Source organism: Triplophysa dalaica, chromosome 11 (genome assembly GCF_015846415.1).
Source record: "Triplophysa dalaica isolate WHDGS20190420 chromosome 11, ASM1584641v1, whole genome shotgun sequence".
NCBI lineage: Eukaryota > Metazoa > Chordata > Actinopteri > Cypriniformes > Nemacheilidae > Triplophysa > Triplophysa dalaica.
In genome coordinates, this window is record NC_079552.1 from 21,366,227 (window position 1) to 21,385,925 (window position 19,699).

The 19,699-nt window shown below is 37.3% G+C and overlaps 1 protein-coding gene across 4 annotated transcripts in view; it reads left to right on the plus strand.

Annotated features, from left to right (window-relative positions):
* The window catches only part of rps6ka2 (ribosomal protein S6 kinase, polypeptide 2), a 47,238-nt gene that overhangs the window by 24,698 nt on the left and 2,841 nt on the right, over window positions 1–19,699 (plus strand). The window contains exons 8-20 of one of the 4 annotated variants that reach the window (XM_056760644.1): window positions 4,424–4,566; window positions 7,228–7,298; window positions 7,466–7,554; window positions 10,690–10,754; window positions 11,777–11,879; window positions 12,232–12,362; window positions 14,564–14,689; window positions 14,862–14,951; window positions 15,360–15,518; window positions 15,858–16,019; window positions 16,461–16,537; window positions 17,788–17,905; window positions 19,357–19,494. In XM_056760644.1, the coding sequence (XP_056616622.1) occupies window positions 4,424–4,566; window positions 7,228–7,298; window positions 7,466–7,554; window positions 10,690–10,754; window positions 11,777–11,879; window positions 12,232–12,362; window positions 14,564–14,689; window positions 14,862–14,951; window positions 15,360–15,518; window positions 15,858–16,019; window positions 16,461–16,537; window positions 17,788–17,905; window positions 19,357–19,494 (1,472 nt within the window). Of the gene's footprint in view, window positions 1–4,423; window positions 4,567–4,596; window positions 5,178–7,227; window positions 7,299–7,465; window positions 7,555–10,689; window positions 10,755–11,776; window positions 11,880–12,231; window positions 12,363–14,563; window positions 14,690–14,861; window positions 14,952–15,359; window positions 15,519–15,857; window positions 16,020–16,460; window positions 16,538–17,787; window positions 17,906–19,356; window positions 19,495–19,699 lie in introns of those variants that run through there. The other 3 variants (XM_056760646.1, XM_056760645.1, XM_056760647.1) reach the window with 3 other exon arrangements.

Here is a 19,699-nt window from a genome sequence, read left to right on the forward strand (position 1 = left end):
AAAAAATGCTGGGTTATTTGTTTAACCCAACAGCTGGGTTGAGGCTGTTGGGTCATGTTGTTGGGTTATTTTCTCAGTGTTGGGTCATTTTTTGAGTAACCCAAACGCTGGGTTACCAGTCTGGTCCAATTGAGTGACAGTTGAGAGAGTAAACCCCTCCCACTCCTCTACGCATCAGACAAACTTTACCTTCGCGGGCATTTTGATCCACTTCATCTCGGAAAGCTGTTATTCGGAGAATAAAAGGTATGTTTTACGAGTTTTTAATGTATAAAACTATTACTGTACAAAAAAAATGCAAAAGTATGCAAAATTCGGCTGTTCGCATTAGGTTTGAAAGTAACGTTACAATCTAGCTTCGTTAGCTTTGGATAGCTAGTCTGTAACGTTATGCCCACGTTGTTCTAATTTACAGCTTTTTAATCATTTAAACTTCCTTTTTGGTGAACATTTCCTCTGAAATGTGTGACTTGTGTGAGGAATTTAGTTCAGTAACTTACGCAACTTGATATTAGTTTAAGGTCGACACGAGAGCGACGTGGCAAAAGCAAACATCCAGCTCATTTTTTTTTATAAATACCGCTAATGTTCGGTGACGGAACTTAGATTTAAGAGTCTTTTAGACGAGAATGTTGTTGTTAAGAACTCAAATACGTGATTTATATATAAACATAACGCCTCTTTGAGATTTTGTTAAGACGCTGTCGGAGGTGTGAGCTTCAGGCTGTCAGCGGTCGTGTCTCCGTGGAGAGCAGCTCTATCTCGGCCATTGCTTCGGGAATAGCCGCTGGCTCTTATAACGTTAGTGGTTAACAATGCGATATAGTTAATTTTGGGTATATGAGACGAACAATTGTTGCTCTTTTTAGACTTAAACTTATTCCCGAGTGTGTCGAATTAGTGAAGGGTTGTTTTAACGTTTATAATATTATTTTTTTAAGACTGTATTTCGCTTTCTGTACTAGATCCCACTCTTCTTTTTCCCCCCACTGACAGGTTGCAGAATAACAGCTAATATTAATGGATCATTCTATTCAAGAGAATGTCAACTGGAACGTGGATGTTTTCATAACAGGCTTAAAGGTAAACATTATTTAGGTAAAATGTTAATGTACTTCTTTATATGTTTATTATAATCCATTGTGCTCTGGGTTGGCCAGTTTCCTTACATTCTTCTCTTGTCTCTTTTCTTGTCTCTTTATAGATGAACAAATTGATAAAGAAACCCTCCTGCTGGACATCCACTTCCAAAAGTGCACACCACACTGTTGTCTACAACTCCTAGGAAAAGAATCCTCTTAAGTAAGACTGCTCCGTGGATATGTCAGGTTAAGCAGTGCTGAAACCGAAAGAACTAACACTATTTAAAATGTTTTGTGAGTTTATATGAAGAGGAAAGTTACGGTGTCCCTTTTTCACATCCATAACGCTTGTTTATTTCTTTTTTTATAGAAAACTTGTGCATAGACTTATATTTTAACATATAAATGCGGTTCTATTAACAAGGGTTTAGTAAAATACTTTTTATAGCGTTTTGAAGTGTTAAGTTGTCTAACTATTTATATTTACTTGTGCCACTTTAATAACCTTGTTAAATGTATATGTTAACATCTAAACTAATGTAATTTATTGAAATTAATGTTCTTTAAATATGTATAAACATACATTTCATCAAAGTGTTTTATATGCCATTTTATTGTTCATTGAGCATAACATATTGCATGTTTTTATGAATTCCTTTTGTCTTGCATTTTGATCCTTAATAAAACTATTGATTCTTACTGATGCCTCGAGTATTTCTCTGTGATTTTGTTATTATTATTTTTAAACATTTCGGGTTTGTTTTAAACCATCAATGTAATTTTTAAGCAAAAGTTGATTTAAATAAAACAACCCAGCATGTTGGGTCAAAGATTTAACCCAACTGGCTGGGTTAAAATAACCCAACGCTGGGTTTGTCCATATTTGACCCAATGTTGGGTTACCAAAATAACCCAAATTGGGTTATTTTAACCCAGCCTTTTTTTAGAGTGTAGTAACAGTTACTTAATTTGTTAATAAATGCTTTTTTAACACACATTCCTGCTGTAATTCATAATTAATTAAGGTAGTTATAAAACATTTACTAGTTGTAAGATAACTATTTTTTGTGAGCTCATCTAAAGTGAGGACTATGTATGCCTTGTAAAGCGTTTACAAATGAGAGTTGCATATCACTTCACGGTTATATTTTTTCTGGAGGTGTGCAGGAATTAAAAAAAATTCAGAAGTTTATTTTTCATCTTATATCAATTCATTTAATGTTAATTTATATGTTCGGTTGTACAATTTTAATTTTGCAGAGGTTTATTTTTATTTTATATTAAATCGTTTTATATTCATTAATATGTACAGTTGTACAGATTAATTTCTTTTGCATCTTGAAATAAATATTTCTATGTTCTGAATCCCTCTGTGTTGTGTTTTTCCTATTTCTGTTTAGAAGATAACTGAGCCTTTAACTCTCATTTGTAGATGCTTTACAAGGCATACATAGTCCTCACTTTAGATGAGCTCACAAAAATAGTTAACTGACAACTAGTAAATGTTTTATAACTACCTTAATTAATCATGAATTACAGCAGGAATGTGTGTTAAAAAAGAATTTATTAACAAATTAAGTAACTGTTACTATATGTCAGAATAATAAGATGTATAAATGTGCATTCAAAGAGTTTATTAATCATTTACTTACACTTTCTAAATGATCTCATGAACCACTGACAACTCCTAACTAACTGGTTTGTAAGTAATGTAATCCTTAGTTTAGAAATGATGAATTCATCCTTAATAAAGTATGAAAATTTGATTATTAAGCATATTATATACATGCTTATAAATCAAGAACAAAGCATTTATAGCTGTATTTCTAAACTGCTTACTTATGTCTAGTGGGCCCAATGCTTCATAAATGATTAATTAACTATGTACTGATGCTTAACTAATGATTCATAGCGTGCAGTTATTATAAAGTGTTACCGTTTATGCTTGTTTTTGGAAGATCTTTTTTTTTAAAGATTTATTTTTGCCTTTATTGGACGGACAGTTATTTTAGAGAGGACAGGAAGCGAAGTGGATGAGAGAGAGGGGGTGGGGTCGGGGAAAGGGATTCGAACTCACGTCGACTGGGACGCATCGGCGCCATATGTCGGAGCACGAACCACTCGACCATTGGCTCCGATATTTTTGGCAGATCTTGAAAACATTTTGTAAACTGACATTTTTCTCGGTGCGAGAGCAAATTGGAAACTGACATCCTGACTTCTAGCGACAACGGAAGTTTGTCGCTACGCTTGTGCACAGGGTCTATTTCAATAGCTTTTTTCAGTCCTGCATTTACCGTGGCCGAGAATTGCAAAACAAAAACAACAAGTTGCAAAACTAAAAACAAATCTGAAAACGCAATATCAATTCTAAAAACAGAATAGCAAATCTTAAAACGCAACAACAATTCGGGAAATAAAATATCAAGTCAGAAACCACATCGACAAGTCAGAAAACAAAACGACAAATCAGTCACACCGGAAAAGGTTGGTATTTTGTTGGAATGGGATAGCTACTGCTGATCGGATGAATCTCTTCTCAATCAAGATAGCCAGGACGCTCAATGTTACTATGAGAAAGGACATACATATATGATACAGCACATATTCATTGATTAAGGTTCAAACGCCACATTTTGTTACAGTAATACAGTTTTGAAGGCTTGATTTTTATATTTTTAATCGAAAAAAAAAACGATTGCGTCATTCACTCTTTCACTATAACCAACAGGGTCACAGATTAAAGTACATATCATGTTATATGCTTATATTGTATGTATCTTGTGAGGAGGCCTTTCAGCTGCAATATGCGTGAACCTTAAACAATGAATATTCGCTGTATCATATATGCATGTCCTCTCTCATAGTAACATCGAGCATCCTGGATATCTTGATTAACCGGAGATTCATCCAATCAACAGTAGCTATCCCATTCCAACAAAATACCTACCTTTTCCGGATTGACTGATTTGTTGTTGTGTTTTCTGACTTATCGTTTTGTTTTCTGATTTTTGGTTGTGTTTTCTGACATGTCATTTTGTTTTCTGATTTGTCGTTGTGTTTTCTGACTTGCCGTTTTGTTTTCTGATTTGTCGATGTGTAATCTAACTTGTCATTGTGTTACCTGACTTGTCGTTTTGTTTTTTTGACTTGTTATTTTGTTTCCCGAATTGTTGTTGTGTTTCAGATTTGTCATTTTGATTTTGGGGTTTTTATTAAGCTTTTAGGTATGTTTTTAGTTTTGCAATTTGTTGTTTAGTTTTGCACTTCCCGGCCACCATATGCATTATTGCAAAGCAGTTGCCATTGGTCGATATGTTGATATGTGTTTAATCTCTCAGATTTTGGCCTGAGCAAAGAGGCGATAGACAACGACAAGCGAGCGTACTCATTCTGCGGGACCATCGAGTACATGGCCCCAGAGGTTGTCAATAGACGAGGTCACACTCAAAGCGCTGACTGGTGGTCTTTCGGAGTCCTAATGGTAAGTGTCCTTGCAGACTGGTGAAGAGCACTGCAGTGTTTCAGCATTATAAGGACATACAGGGGCTTGCCTCAGGTCGCAGGATAATGTGGTCGTAGCTCTGTGGGAGTCTCGAATCCATTTTCGAATGATGGAGCACATTCAATCGCATTAGGCTGGGTGGCCTTTTTAATGTCGCTGAATAACTGACCTTGCTATGCCGTCCTGCATATAACTCATAGACTCTGCATTGGTGCAACAGAATACTATGAATATCCACACCTTGTTGACACTAAATGCAAGTCTATTATGTCACATGGCTGCATTCTGGAATATATGCAATAATTAATTTTGTTCCTACATTACATGGCATTACGGCTTGCCTTGAAGAAATCTCAGCTTGGATGAAAGGGCATCACCTCCAGCTGAACCCTGCCAAGACAGAATTACTCGTGTTTAGAGCACACCCTACGGTGCAACGCGATCTCAACATCCATCTTGGCAATACCACAATCACTCCTTCCAAAACACCCAGGAACCTCAGAGTCATATTTGATGAACAGCTGTCCTTCAATGATCACATTGCAAAGTCAACACGGTCATGCCGATACGCCTTATTCAACATTAGAAAGGTGAGACACTATCTTACTGATCATGTGGCACAACTCTTTGTCCAAGCCCTGGTAATCTCAAGGTTGGACTACTGCAATGCTCTCCTTGCTGGTCATCCTGCGAAGGCTATCAAACCACTCCAGCTGGTTCAGAACGCAGCAGCACGCCTCGTCTTCCAACAGCCCAAAGAGCTCATGTGACACCCCTTTTCACCTCATTCCACTGGCTACCGGTTGAAGCCTGTATCAGATTCAAGTCACTAACGCTTGCCTACAGGACCATCAGTGGATCTGCACCGGCTTACTTTCACACCCTCCTGCACTCCTACATCCCATCAAGATCCCTGTGTTCAGCAAACCAGCGGCGTCTTGTATTGCCTTCTCATCAGAACAGTAAATTGCGTTCCCGCTCATTCTGCTTCACAACTCCTTCCTGGTGGAACATTCTTCCTAACTCTGTCCGGTCAACCACATCTCTCACAACATTTAAAAAACTACTTAAAACTCAACTCCTCGGTGAATAACTGCCAGACAAATGAAAAAAACAACAGAAAACTAACCCTTTCTCTCAACAGGTAGTGGTCTAGCTTTAGGTGCCAATACAAAGTTACTGGTTTCAACTAATGTATTATGGCTCCTGTATGACATATCGCTTTTGCTCCATAACTCTTTGTAAGTCGCTTTGGATAAAAGCGTCTGCTTAATTACTAAATGTAAATGTAAACATGGCAAACCTTATCCTGTTTATTTAACGTTAATGATTTAAATAACCTTGCATACATCATCAGGACACTGTTAATGATCACACATTCACAAAAGCTGTCACATTTTGTTCCCTCTTGCTTCATCATTCAAACATCAGGCAGTGAAATGCTTTTATAGTCTGTAAAGTAGAAACACCCCAAAACGGTTTTTGTTTCCATAACATGCAAGTTCCTAACATCATTGCATACTGTAAACACTGACGTAGGTCTTAAAATGATTTATTGACTTGACGTTTCCTCACAATCTGGAGGAAAACAGTGTGTATCTTGTTGCCAAAGATTTTTCTATTCGTTCTACATGATCAGCGTTTTTTTTATTATGGCTGTGAGGGGTGTCTGGTAATTACTTCTAGATGAGCGTACGTCCTTTGAGAATTCCTTTTCCTCAGAAGCGATTTGCTCAGTGCTATTGTTGGAGCAAATAACTTTTGAAGAGGCGCTTGCTTATAAGTATGAAGTACTAAGCTCGGATCTACGTCTAACTTGAAATTGTTTGTGAATTAAAATATAAAAATAAAAGCACTTCAGTCTTCTTCAGGGTGCCCATGAAACAGTTGTACCGTTTCTATGACAGAAAATGAAAAAACATCTGAAATCCTTCATTTTTTTCGTTTGAATAAACGAAAATCATTTGTTGAGAAATAACATAAAAATGTGCAGATGATATTTTATTATATCAAATCTGTAGGAATTGATTGTTTGACGTCAATCAATTCGCTTCACGTAAAATAAGTATTTAAACATCTGACTTTATGTTTCAACAGAGATGGCAGTATAAAGTGAAGGTTAGGCTATAGTTTGCTACTTTTAAAAATACTTCAGTGGCTAGTCTTTGAGATGCACCATTACTAAATTTCTCTACTGATATGACAGTCGATTGTTCAGAGTGGTATCTGTCGATACCGATTATGAAGATTAAATCAATCATTTCTGAATGTAATTCATTGTATATCAATATTTCACATCAAACTGGTGATGCTCTAAACATTTTCTATTTACAGAACTCAAATTCATTGCATTTTCCTTTCCTCTTTTGATTGACAGGATATATCGGCCCTGTTTATTGCTTGTTTTAAAACTATTGGTCGATACTATTATTGAATAGATCAGTGTGTGTTAGATCTAGTTTCATGAGATCGATCCTAAAAACTTCAAAATGAATTGACAAAATCCATAATCAAGAATCTACAGCATTACCCATCTTTCAGATTAATTCACTTCCAGGAAAAGTGTAACATAACAACAGATTTTATCACCCTAAATAAACTTGGTAGACCAAAGCCTGATCATTCTATTTCTGTCCCCAGTTTGAGATGCTTACTGGATCCCTGCCATTTCAAGGCAAAGATCGCAAAGAGACCATGGCACTTATTCTCAAGTATGTATTACTTGATTATCTTATATTTGTGTATTTTTTGACAGGCTTACTTTTTCTCGCAGAAATACATTTTTATTTCTGAATTTGTCCTCCTAAATGGGTCTGTCAAGACTAATTTATTTTCAGAGTTAAACAACAGATTTAATGATTTCTTTTGTCTTTCACAGGGCAAAACTTGGCATGCCTCAGTTCTTAAGCCCAGAAGTCCAGAGTTTGTTGCGGGCTCTCTTTAAAAGAAACCCTTCCAATAGATTAGGTAGGTAATGGTACAGTTTAACACAAAACGCTGTTTTTACCTGACAGGGTTGAAACCAATGAAAGAGATTAAGTTTGCTACTTAAAGGGACAGTTCATCCAAAAATCTGAAAATTAGGTGTTTAAAGATAACCAAACAACATTGACCCCCATTGACTTTCATTGTGTAGGGACATTTCTCAAAATATCTTCTTTTGTGTTCCACTGAAGAAAGAGGCATATTCAGGTTTGGAATTACATGAATGATGAGAGACTTTTATATGCTGATGTACCAGCTTAGCCATTCTGGTTCTCTCAGACATCTAAGACCAGCAAATCATTTCCTGTTATCTTTTTTAAACTAAACTTAAATAAACGATTTGAAATGCTTTGCAAAATAAATGTTGTTGTCATGTCAGTGATATCTCTTTTAGTGTGACAATGTCTAAAGCAATTCTGCATTGTTCTTCTGACAGCAGTGGTTGAGGATGAATCTCATTTGAGTCAAAGTAGATGATTTCCTGGGCGTAGTCAGGCTTCCAGACGCCGCTACTGAGTGTTTGTCAAAGCTGAGATTGAATTTAGCTGGATGAGTCATTTTATCCATAATGTATAAGGCACAGACGAATGCCTCCGAGACCTTGTGTTGACTGCGGCTTAATATCCCTCTGTCCCAGATTAACCATATACATCCACAGGCATGTTTCATGCATTATGTTGTGGTCGGACAATGGAGCGAAACAGCAGGGTTAAAATCCTGTTCATTTCTCAATGGAGAGGTAGATTGTTAAAGGGCCGCATATCCAAGAGTTTTCTGCAATAATAAAATAGTCAGTGGTATCACCAGAATGTCTCTGTAAACTTTCAGCTCAAAATACATTTAGTCATTTGGCAGACGCTTTTTATCCAAAGCGACTTACAGTGCACTTACAAAATACACCACATATCTCTCATTACAATATGTTGAACATGGCCATTTTTGGCTGCAATGGAAAATGCCCCGTTTTTGTATGTGTCTCCTTAATTGGAAATGAGATTCTGGTGCCCTCCGCGTATGCAAAATTGGAGGTAGAGTGCTTACACATGTGCTTTGGATGACATCAAGACAAGCAATATGGCGGAAACCGCAATTACGTATGTTAAGCCTTGCCCAACCAAAACCATTCACTTACTGCAATAAAAGTCACCTTAATGCATTGTTAATGAATACAAATTAAATGGAAAAGACAAAAATAGAGATAGAATAATATGTGCTGACCATTTTCTGTATGAAATGTTGACCATGGACGATTAATCACGGCATGAATATTTCTTAGACATTTTTGTCATGCTCTTGCCTGAAAATGGCTGATAGCATGTCTCTGGGGGAAGGCGGAGTCTGTGAATGGTCATGGGCAGGGGTGAATCAATGTGACATCAGATTGTTAGGGGATCGCCAACAGCCTGTTTTGTGTCACTGTTGTGGTTTATTGATGAGATATCGTGAAATAAAACAACAGATAACAAAATAATGGATGGAAATAGTCAGGTGCAGGGCATGAAATCATTAACTAACAATAATAAGGAAACGAGGGGGCGGGTACCACGATGAGACCGTAGAGAGTGCATGACATGTCAAAACAGGCATTGCCATGTCTATCTCTACACAAAACATGAGACTCTGTCAAGATTCGGCTTCATCATGTCATTTCTTTCTTGGTCTTGTGGCAGAACCATGACACAAAGACATCTAAACAACCTAGCCCACTTTTAATGCATATTTTGCCATGAAGTTGAAATGTTTTGCAGCTTATGTCTTTGCCCATGCTTCAGTGAAAAAAGTATAAAGTCTTTTATCTCCCTTTTAAATGTTTTCATTTTGAGGTACATCTTGGATCTAGCTGGTTTTCGTTCATGGTTTAGTTATCAATATGATTTATGGAAATCAAAAAAATACTTTCGGGAACAAGACTTTGAGAAAGTGGGTTATTACTGTTTAAAAGGTTAGCTACAGCAAGCAGGATGGGACACAGGAGCCATTTCTCAATGCTAAGAACGCAAAAAACGGACTTGTGTTCTCACAGAGACCAGTATTGCGAGACAGCCTCAGAAGAACAAACTGGCATGGGCGCGTTGCAATTACTTCTTTGATTTCAAGCGGGTTCAGAACGCGCAAGTCTGCATTCAGTGCATCTTTGATAACAAGAACAGATCCGGGTACTTTAATGCGTTCTCTGTTCTTGTGTTCTTGAGTATTGGAACCAGACTTTGACGGTTATTGATGACTGTAATACAATTCGTTAAAAGGAAGGAAGGAGGCGGGGGACGGACGCAGGCTCCGGCCTCTGGCGGACGGCGGCAACCCCCCCGCTCCCGCATGGACGACAGCCACCCCACCTCGACCCAGGGGCGCGGCAGCAAAGGTCGCCGTTCCACCGAAGCTTTGACGGTGGCCACACTGTGCACTTCCGTTTCCCCAGAGCCACCGCTTCGGGCAGCCACTGACGGACATCCTTCGTCCGCGCTGCCCGAACTCTCCGGCACCGCGAGGCCACTCGGCGGCGAGGACTCTCCGACAGCATGTCTCTCCTTCCTCCCGGGTTTCGGCACCAATGTTATACAATTCGTTAAAAGGAAGGAAGGAGGCGGGAACCGGCAAACATTTAAACATTTAATAAAGTAATATAACAGCCGGCGGCACCTCACGGACGACCGCCGGCGAGCAAAACATAAATACTGAACACAAGAACATAAATATAAATACAAACATAACATAAGTTCGGGCCCGGTCCTCTCTCCTCCATGGTCCGGTCGCTCGTTCCTTTTATATGCTCCCATCTCCTACGTAATTCGAGCCCGGTGTGCGCACAGCTGGCGCTAATTCACAATTACTCACCAGACTCGAACCACGGTCTCGCCCCGCCTACTCTACTACAATGACGTAGAAGAATGATCGGGGACACAAGACCGCTGAGGAACGCATATTGAAAAAGGGCCAGGGTGTCAGAGAATATCAGCACAGGGCTTTAAACACACAGACAGAATCTCCTTGAAATATTTATTTATGTGACAGGTGTGTTTACTGAGATGTTTGCTTTATATATTATCCACAGAATTAAGAAATATGTCCATGCGATACATTATTTCATTGGATGCTTGTCTTCATGTTGTTGTGTAGGTGCAGGACCTGATGGAGTGGAAGAAATCAAACGACATATTTTCTTCGCAACAATAGACTGGAATGTAAGTTACTTTTCTTCTCAAGGCTGATGCTATGGTACGAATATTGTGCTTTGTAACAAAACATTTTACAAGACAAAACAAAATATTTAATGAATTCAGAGTGGTTTTACAGGAAAACTAAGTAATTTTCCCATTTTAAAAATGTTTTTCAATCAAATCAAATTTCCCTTGATCTTTTGACATATGACATATGCTGTAAGAGGTATTGGTGTCATTTATAACATTCAAGAAAGTTTCATATCTTAAAAAACCCTCCGAAAAAGAACGCATTTATTCGATCATTCTCCGGAGATACCCAGAGATGGCTGGATAAGTGATGTCACTAAAGAGATTCATTTTCATATGAACTGCCTACTGCATGATAACAACACCTATCCCTTTATTGTCACTCAACCATATACACAAGTACAACAGTAGGTGAAAAACTTGGGTGCAGTTCCAACCAACATGGCAGTATGACAAATATGAGACAGAATTGTAGATTAAAAGTAACAAAGAATTGCAATACTTTACATGGAGATTTGATGTACTGTACACTCACTTGTAATGAAGACTATAGACAGGCAGTGGTTGTTTTGTTGTGTCGAGGTCACACTGTTGTAGTTTTCCAGAGAATGTCAACGTGCACACTGGATGACCTTCAGTAAAATGATATAGATTACATAAGTGCTCCAGAACTGGTGTTGGTTATTTAGCAGGACAAAAGAGAGACATGAACCAATGAGTTTAGAATAAGATATTAGCATACAACCAATTCCACAATTGATGAAAACCACAGATTTTTTTGGGGCATGCATAGTATATACCAAAGAGAAGCCTGCACAAGAATGATAAACACACAGTTAAGTTACACATCTATTATGCATCCTTTGATCCTAATTTTGTTGCATCAGATTAAATGTTTCCTGTTTTTTCTAACCAAAACAAAAGAAATTGCATTGCTCCAGCATGTTTGAATCAATTATTTTAGTTTCTTTTCAAGTGTTAAAAGGTGTAAATTGTTCTGTCTGATTGGTTAACAGAAGTTGTACAGACGAGAAATAAAGCCTCCGTTTAAACCAGCAGTGGGCCGACCAGAGGACACCTTCCATTTTGATCGGGAGTTCACATCTCGCACACCAACAGGTGCCTGTCGTTGCTTTTCAGCTGACTTTCAGATTACACACGTACCGCTCATACGGTATTTTATACAAGGTCTAACCGAATAATCATTGTTACTTTTGAAATGATTGGTATCATGCATCACACACAATGAGATTGAATGCGAGAGTGGCTATAGCTGCTCTTACATAACAGTGTGTGTCCAGCAAACACATCGAGAGTGAAAAAACAAATTGCCCAACCTGTTTACCAGAAGCTCTCAGGCGCAGCCACACAGTGGGCAAAGTCAATTCATCCCGCCATCGATTGTTAGTTTCCATTCATAGAGAGACTATGCTGCCTTTCTAAATAGACTTGTGTCTCTGTGTGTCTACAGACTCGCCCGGCGTTCCTCCCAGCGCAAACGCTCACCAGCTCTTTCGTGGTTTCAGCTTTGTGGCGTCTAACCTGGATCAGGAACAGCCTCTGACCGAGACCAAACCGATTTCGGTTAATCCTATTGTACAGGTGAGGAGGTCTCTCCAGTGATTAAGATCTGAGTTTGTCCATAAAACATCCGTCATACTCTCATCTCATGACTCACAAATGGTCTTTCACTCTGTCCTTGTTGGATCTCCATTTTCAAAACTAAATCAGTTTCATGTAACAATCATTTAAAAGATACTCATATATTCTATATTAAGTGGAAATTATTCACACAAAGTATAGCGAACCATGGCATTCTTTAGCCAACCTACCCCAAACTGTTTTCTGGATTCAGTTAAAAAGATACCTAACCCAGATATGAAAATGCTGTCATCATTTACTCACCTTCTATTTTTTTTTAAAAATATTGGAAATGTTGAACATAAAAGAAGATAATTTGAAAAATGTAGGACAGCAAACAGTTCTGGGGAACTTTTGACTACCATTGTATTTTTTTCTTAAAATGGGAGGGCAAGATCTGTTTGGTCACAAGCATTCTTCCAAATATCTTTCCCTGTGTTCATCAGAACAAAGAAATGTACACAGATTTGGAACAACTCAAAGGTGAGTTATTGATGACAGAATTTTCATTTTTGGTTAAAGTATCCCTTTAACCACGTCGACCCTTTTAACAGTCGATTCGGGCCTGTTTCTCCGGGAAACTCTGCTGAGTCACAAAAATAAACACAAAGAAGAAGAAAAAGGTCTTACATAAACTGAACTAATTCTGCTAGAGGTTTGGTACCTGAAGAATGGTTTTATGGGCTCTGCTGGCAGCAAACAGAATGAGACGTACTGATCGACGAGCACGCTGGTTCCTATGTACCTGACACAAGCAGATATCTGCTCTGCAGCGCTGTTGTCTAGATCATTTTAATCTGATGTGACGTCTACACAGCATACGATATTAACTTACAATGATGGCTCTCATGAACATGCATGAGTGCAGCTATTTGTGGAAGGATCGCTGAAACTGTGCTGTGAAATGCTTTCTGTTTTGGGAGACCTTTTAGTCACCTGAGGATGCTGACGAATTTTGGCATGCGTGCCATCAGTTTATGAATATTTCTCAGTCTATTATCAGTCTCATTTTCTTAGTGAAAACATAAAAACATCCTTAATTCTAAAAAGTTTGGGTTAGGGTTGTGACATTTATGTGACACTTGTTCAGAAGTACTTGCGTTTTTTTTTGAAAAATGTATTATTATTTTTAAATCTAACTTAAATCTTGCATCACTTTTGACATATTTATTCAATGTGCAATTCAAGATATTAACAATTCGCGAACTTTTCGAAAGAAACATATTGGCTTGGAAATTGGCTTTTTTAGCTCCCTAACACAATAAAAACATATAGGGTTTTCTTTCTAAATAAACTCTATATAAAAAGACAAATAAAATAATAAAAATAACACTGTTTACAAACATTAAATAAATGACAGTTTAAAACCCCCATGTAACATTTGTAGATAGATGTCATGGATAGAATGAGTCATATAGTAAAATCTTAAAGACATTGTTCAACATTTCAATTCAGTTATGAATGTTCTGTTGATTGTATTTTCTTCAAACGTTTGTGTGGTGTTAAACTGAAACAGGAAGTTCTTCTGCAACTAGCTTATTTCCGTACATCTTCTGAAGTGGTCTATTGGGAAATTTTGAGGTTTTATTTTATTCATGCTAAAAACAATACAAATCTTCTTGATAAAAGACTAAAAAAACATAATACAAGATATATTTGTTACATGCTAAAAGACAAAGACAAAAACACGATCTATATGCATATAAAAGTATTTAATGAGTTCAATAATGATAGATGGCACCAAACAGCAAATACTTCTAAACAATAACTGACAAACTAACAAAGAAAACACTGGGGTTTATATGCACAAACTAATAAGGAGAAAACTACAACAAATGGGCACCATTAGGGCAAGAAACAGTCAAGGACTACAAAGATCATAGACATGACTACAACAGGAAGTGACATCATAGTAATGCAAGACACAAACCATTCACACACTATTTTAAGTTTTTTTAGTTTTTAGTAAAAGACTGTTAGTTTGTGCACATTTTGCATTAATAAAAAAACTAAAAATGTATGTAAAATGTATAAACTAAAACATAATGCAGTTGGTCATGCTTTTTTAACAATGTAAAATTGTCCAAATACTTTTTGGGGCGACTGTAAATGACCGACCTAGTAAATTTGCATATGTATTCATGTTGTTGTCTTATTTTCAGCAGCTTCATGGCAACAACATTCATTTCACTGATGGTTATGAGTTAAAGGAAGACATCGGTATAGGAGCGTATTCAGTCTGCAAGCGTTGTGTCCACAGAATCACCAGTGTGGAGTACGCTGTTAAAGTAAGTAATCTCCCAAAACACTGGTTTTCAATCAGTCTTTTGTTTGTTTGTTTAACAAAGTGTTATTTAATGAACATCACAGGCAGTGTGTGTTTTATAAGATGAATTGCTGAAGAAGACAACATAACTCATTGTCAATGTTCGCTGTTCTGACTGACTCGCTTCATTTCAGATTATTGACAGAGCTAAGAAGGACCCGTCTGAAGAGATTGAGATTCTGCTGCGATACGGCCAGCACCCAAACATTATTACTCTAAAAGATGTGAGTCATTGCCTGACAAAGACAAAACAAAGAATTACATTTAGTTCAGCGAAGCCACCAAAAACGCATCTGCACCCATTTTTGATTTATGGATTTGTAAACCATTAGGTTCAGAGGAGTCCAGATCTATATACTGTGTTGTTGTAGCCTAAATATGTCTCAGCTTTCTTATTAATACCACGGAATGAATAAATGCATTCTCATTTGTATGTCGCTTTGGATAAAGGCATTGGCCAAATAAATAAATGTAAATTATGCAGCAAATACATTCTTTGACACTTTTGGAGGCTGTTTGTATTCTAAGCAGCGGTCTTACCTGCATTATCAGCGATCCAGTGTCACGGCTTCTCCGTGTTCTCCTGATGTCTGTGAGTCACGGATATGTGAGTGATGTGCTGTTTGCTACAGGTGTATGATGACGGGAAGTTTGTGTATCTGGTAATGGAGCTGATGAGAGGAGGAGAGCTGCTGGACCGGATCCTGAGACAGAAGTGCTTCTCAGAACGAGAGGCTTCCGCTGTGCTCTGTACCATCACCAAAACTGTGGAGTATCTGCATTCACAGGGGGTCAGTGTGCATCCCAGCTCACACTTGAAATGTTATGAAATGATTAGTATAAAACTTTGACAGCGAAAACGTGCATTTACAATTGAATGTGCACAATCTACACGAGTGTACATAAACGTTAAAATAATTTGTTATTGGTTATTTGATTTTGTCTTGTAATTTTGTAATATGATCATGGTCATTATACAGCGGATGTATTGTCAGTGTACTAAAAAGATCAAGATTTGTTAAAGCAGTCAAGATTGTCTTAACCCCAAACTGAGCCACCAAACACAAATCCTCAATAGGCTTTGATCATAGAGGTCCGATTATAATCTCACTCTGTTTGCCCATGTCCAGGTCGTGCATCGAGACCTTAAGCCCAGCAACATCTTGTATGTCGATGAGACGGGGGACCCAGAATCAATCAGAATCTGTGATTTTGGTTTTGCCAAGCAGTTACGGGCAGAAAACGGGCTTCTCATGACGCCCTGCTACACTGCTAACTTTGTGGCACCAGAGGTACATTTTGTAAAATCAAATTACATTTTTGTCATTGTAATGTGACATTTAGGTCAACACTGTTCTAGAAGGTTTATCGTTTAGCTTTTTAAAATGCAATGTAATGTTGTTCATCTCGAAAGGATGATGCTCAAACCTGCATACAGGCCACAACACTAAGGCACAACAATAAGGCACGACAATGCAATCTATAAACAGACTGTAGAGCCTCGAATGGATTATTACTTTTGTAAAATAGTGGCAGAAGCAATACATTAAAAAACATCAACGTACGATAATTAGTTACATCTATTTATGTTATTTTAATAAGTTTTTATATGGCGTGATCATTTGCTGTCAGCTCTTTACAGTTACCAAGCATCGGTAGCTTGGTGTTTTAATATAGAATTTGTGATAAGCATTTATATTCTCACGTTTACGATAGATCTGTGATTCATGCAGGTCTTGAAGAAACAGGGTTATGATGCTGCCTGTGACATCTGGAGTCAAGGAATCTTACTGTACACCATGCTGGCAGGGTGAGATGAAGTGTTTTAACTGGATATATTTTTTATATCACACAGGAAGATTAATATATCTTGTCATACACATGTTACACATGTTTCTCATGATCTAAAAAAACTTCTTAGTATAAAATCTTTAAGGTTATGCTTAAGGTAAATTGTGTGCACATTTGAATTTCACATACACACAGACACAATAGTCAAGGAAATTCAGCCATAAATGTCCATAATTTTTTTCAGAGACCCGTCATTTTTAGACTTTAATAATACAATTATTGATTTACCATAATAATAAAATAAAATAACTTTAATCTGATAGTTAAGGCCTACAGAATGACACAACAATGGAGTTTATATCCCACTTTCAATAGCAGTGAAATGCAATATTATTTAACTGTATTTTAGTAAGGCTAAAACTGAAATAAAAATAATTTAGCTTTTACAAATATATAGAAAACAAAGAAATAAGAATGACAAAAGCACATGACACGATTGCTAAAATTAAATAAAAAAACGTAAAAGTTAATGTAAAATAATGAAATATTATAATAAAACTGAACTTAACTGAAATAATTGTGGTGAAAAGAAAATTTGCCATAAAATTAAATGTTTTTCCATTAACAGAAACATCATAATTTATTGCTCAAATAATAAAATTAAAACAGGCCTATTATGGATGGTGGATCTAATCCAAGAGACACACGTGCACACTCTGAAATGTTTTATTATGTTAAATGTCTCAATGTGATACATGATATTTCACCTACCTTAAACCATTAGCAGAGTTTTTAATCAAGTGAAAATCAAAGTGGATTTGTTCCAAATGGGACTATCGGTTCAGTATTTAAACCCTTAATTGTCCTCGTTTTCTACAGAATTATGTGTGGGCTATCTGGCATGAATAGAAACAAATCAAAACACTATTTAGATCATCTTCTATTTCCCTGATAACTTCTCATGTCTAGAGCGGAGCGGAGAGGATTACTGAAAAGGTGTACGAAAGCTGGGTCAAGTCCCGACTAGACACAGAGTAATTGTACAGATGAGAAAAGCTATTGCTCTTTGTTTAATGTTCCCGGCTTTAAACCTCTCTTTAATCAGGACATTTGAAAAAAATCTCTCGCTCTTCCAAATACGCGTTCTCTAAAAATAACTTGTGAAAATGGGGATGTTACAAATAAAGGCACTCTCTCACTTTCCGTTCTCATTTGAAAGGGCACATTGACTGATTCTTTCACACATTCAGCACTCGCTCTGTCCCTCAGGTTCACGCCCTTCGCCAACGGCCCTGACGACACACCGGAGGAGATCTTGGCACGCATCGGCAGTGGGAAATTTGCCTTGTCAGGAGGCAACTGGGACACAGTTTCGGATGCAGCCAAAGTCAGTTTTCTTCTCGGGTGTAATAATGGCTGGGTGGCAGAGATAAAATAATCGTGATGTTATTCACCCTTTTGTCATATTGTGATTGCTCTGAAATTGCTTAAAAGCCTTTTTAGTCAGAGGACCATAACTTTGATTTTAAAAACTACTGTGTTATATTCAAATCGTTTAAATACAAGAATCTAACTTCCAAGCAACATATCAGGGGATTATGTTTTTTTATTTGACTGCACCTTTATAACAGTGTCAGTGAACAGCAATATTCACCTTAATATATTCTTTAGATAAAATATTTAGAGAGAAAGTATGTATGGATGTAACCTGCCTGCTACAGTGAAATTGACTTCAGTGAACATTTTTTATTCATGATGTTAGTCAATCATTGAGGTTTCGAATCAATTTATCGAATTGAAGAATTTAAAGATTGTAAAACTAGACTATTGACAAACACTTTGGGGCGGTTTCCCACACAGGGTGTAAGACTAGTCCCAGACTAACTGAAATGTTTGAAGTGTCTTGGTCGAAAACAACTTACACTGACATATATATATATCTTAAAGTATATCAGTGCCATTGTTTTGCCTCGAGATGCACACCAGTAATGGATTTTTTAAGGCATGTTTTTTTTAAAACGACTTAAATATCTTTATTTAACTAAGGCCTGGTCCTGGTTTAAACTAATCCCTGTCCTGGAAGCTGCCCCTAAATGAGCTTAATACGAAACACATTAAAGGGACAATTCACCCAAAAATGAACATTCTGTCATCATTTACTCACCCTTAGATTGTTCCAAACCTGTATAGCTTTCTTTGTTCTGCTGAACACAAAGGAAGATATTTGTAAGATTGTCAGTAACCAAACAGATGTCATCCCCCATTTTCTGCCATAGTAGGCAAAATAAACATTGTGGGAGTCAATGGGGGGTGATATCTGTTTGGTTACAGAGATTTACAGACACATCTATTGCTGGGTTCACACCAAACGTGAACAATCCTGTTCCACGCTGTTTATTACTCACAGGAAAAATCTGTTTTCATGTGAGTGTCGCGATCTGATAAATATTTTCAACTTTCGCGGAAGACAAGATTGACGGGCGTTCGAGGCAATCGCGCCACCGATTCACATCATTCGCACCACCTGCCGCAAGTTTGAATCTATATGCGTCTTTGCATTGACTTTGCATGTAATTTAGCGTTTGGAGTGAACACAATGTTAGGGGGAAGTAAATGACGGAATTTTCATTTTTGGGTGAACAATCCCTTTAAAATGTGTTTAGTTTAGTATCACCAGCAAGAACATTGTTGATATATTGTGATAATTATTACAGTAGGCTTATATCATCCAGTTTTAGTTGCATTATAATACAGATTTATAATAGAAATTTATATGATGCATGTTTAAATCTGTCTAAATCTGTTTCATAAGACATTTTTTTGGGCATGTTTAAACAGGACATTGTCACTAAAATGCTCCATGTGGATCCTCACCAGCGGCTGACAGCACCTCTGGTTCTCAGACATCCGTGGATTGTGAATGGAGATCAGTTATCTCAGAGTCAGCTGATCAGACAGGACGCTCAGCTGGTGAAGGTATACTGTAATTGATTAGTTTTGCAAAATGTATTTGTTATAAATAAAAGACACTGGAAAAGCTAACAGATGAGAGGGCGTGTGTCAAATGCGATTTCAAGTACTTCATTAGGAAAAAGGCATTTTCTCAGATTCTGCATTTACTAACAAAGTCTAACATCACCAACTAATGTCTATCTGTAACATTGCACCTTCCATGATTTAT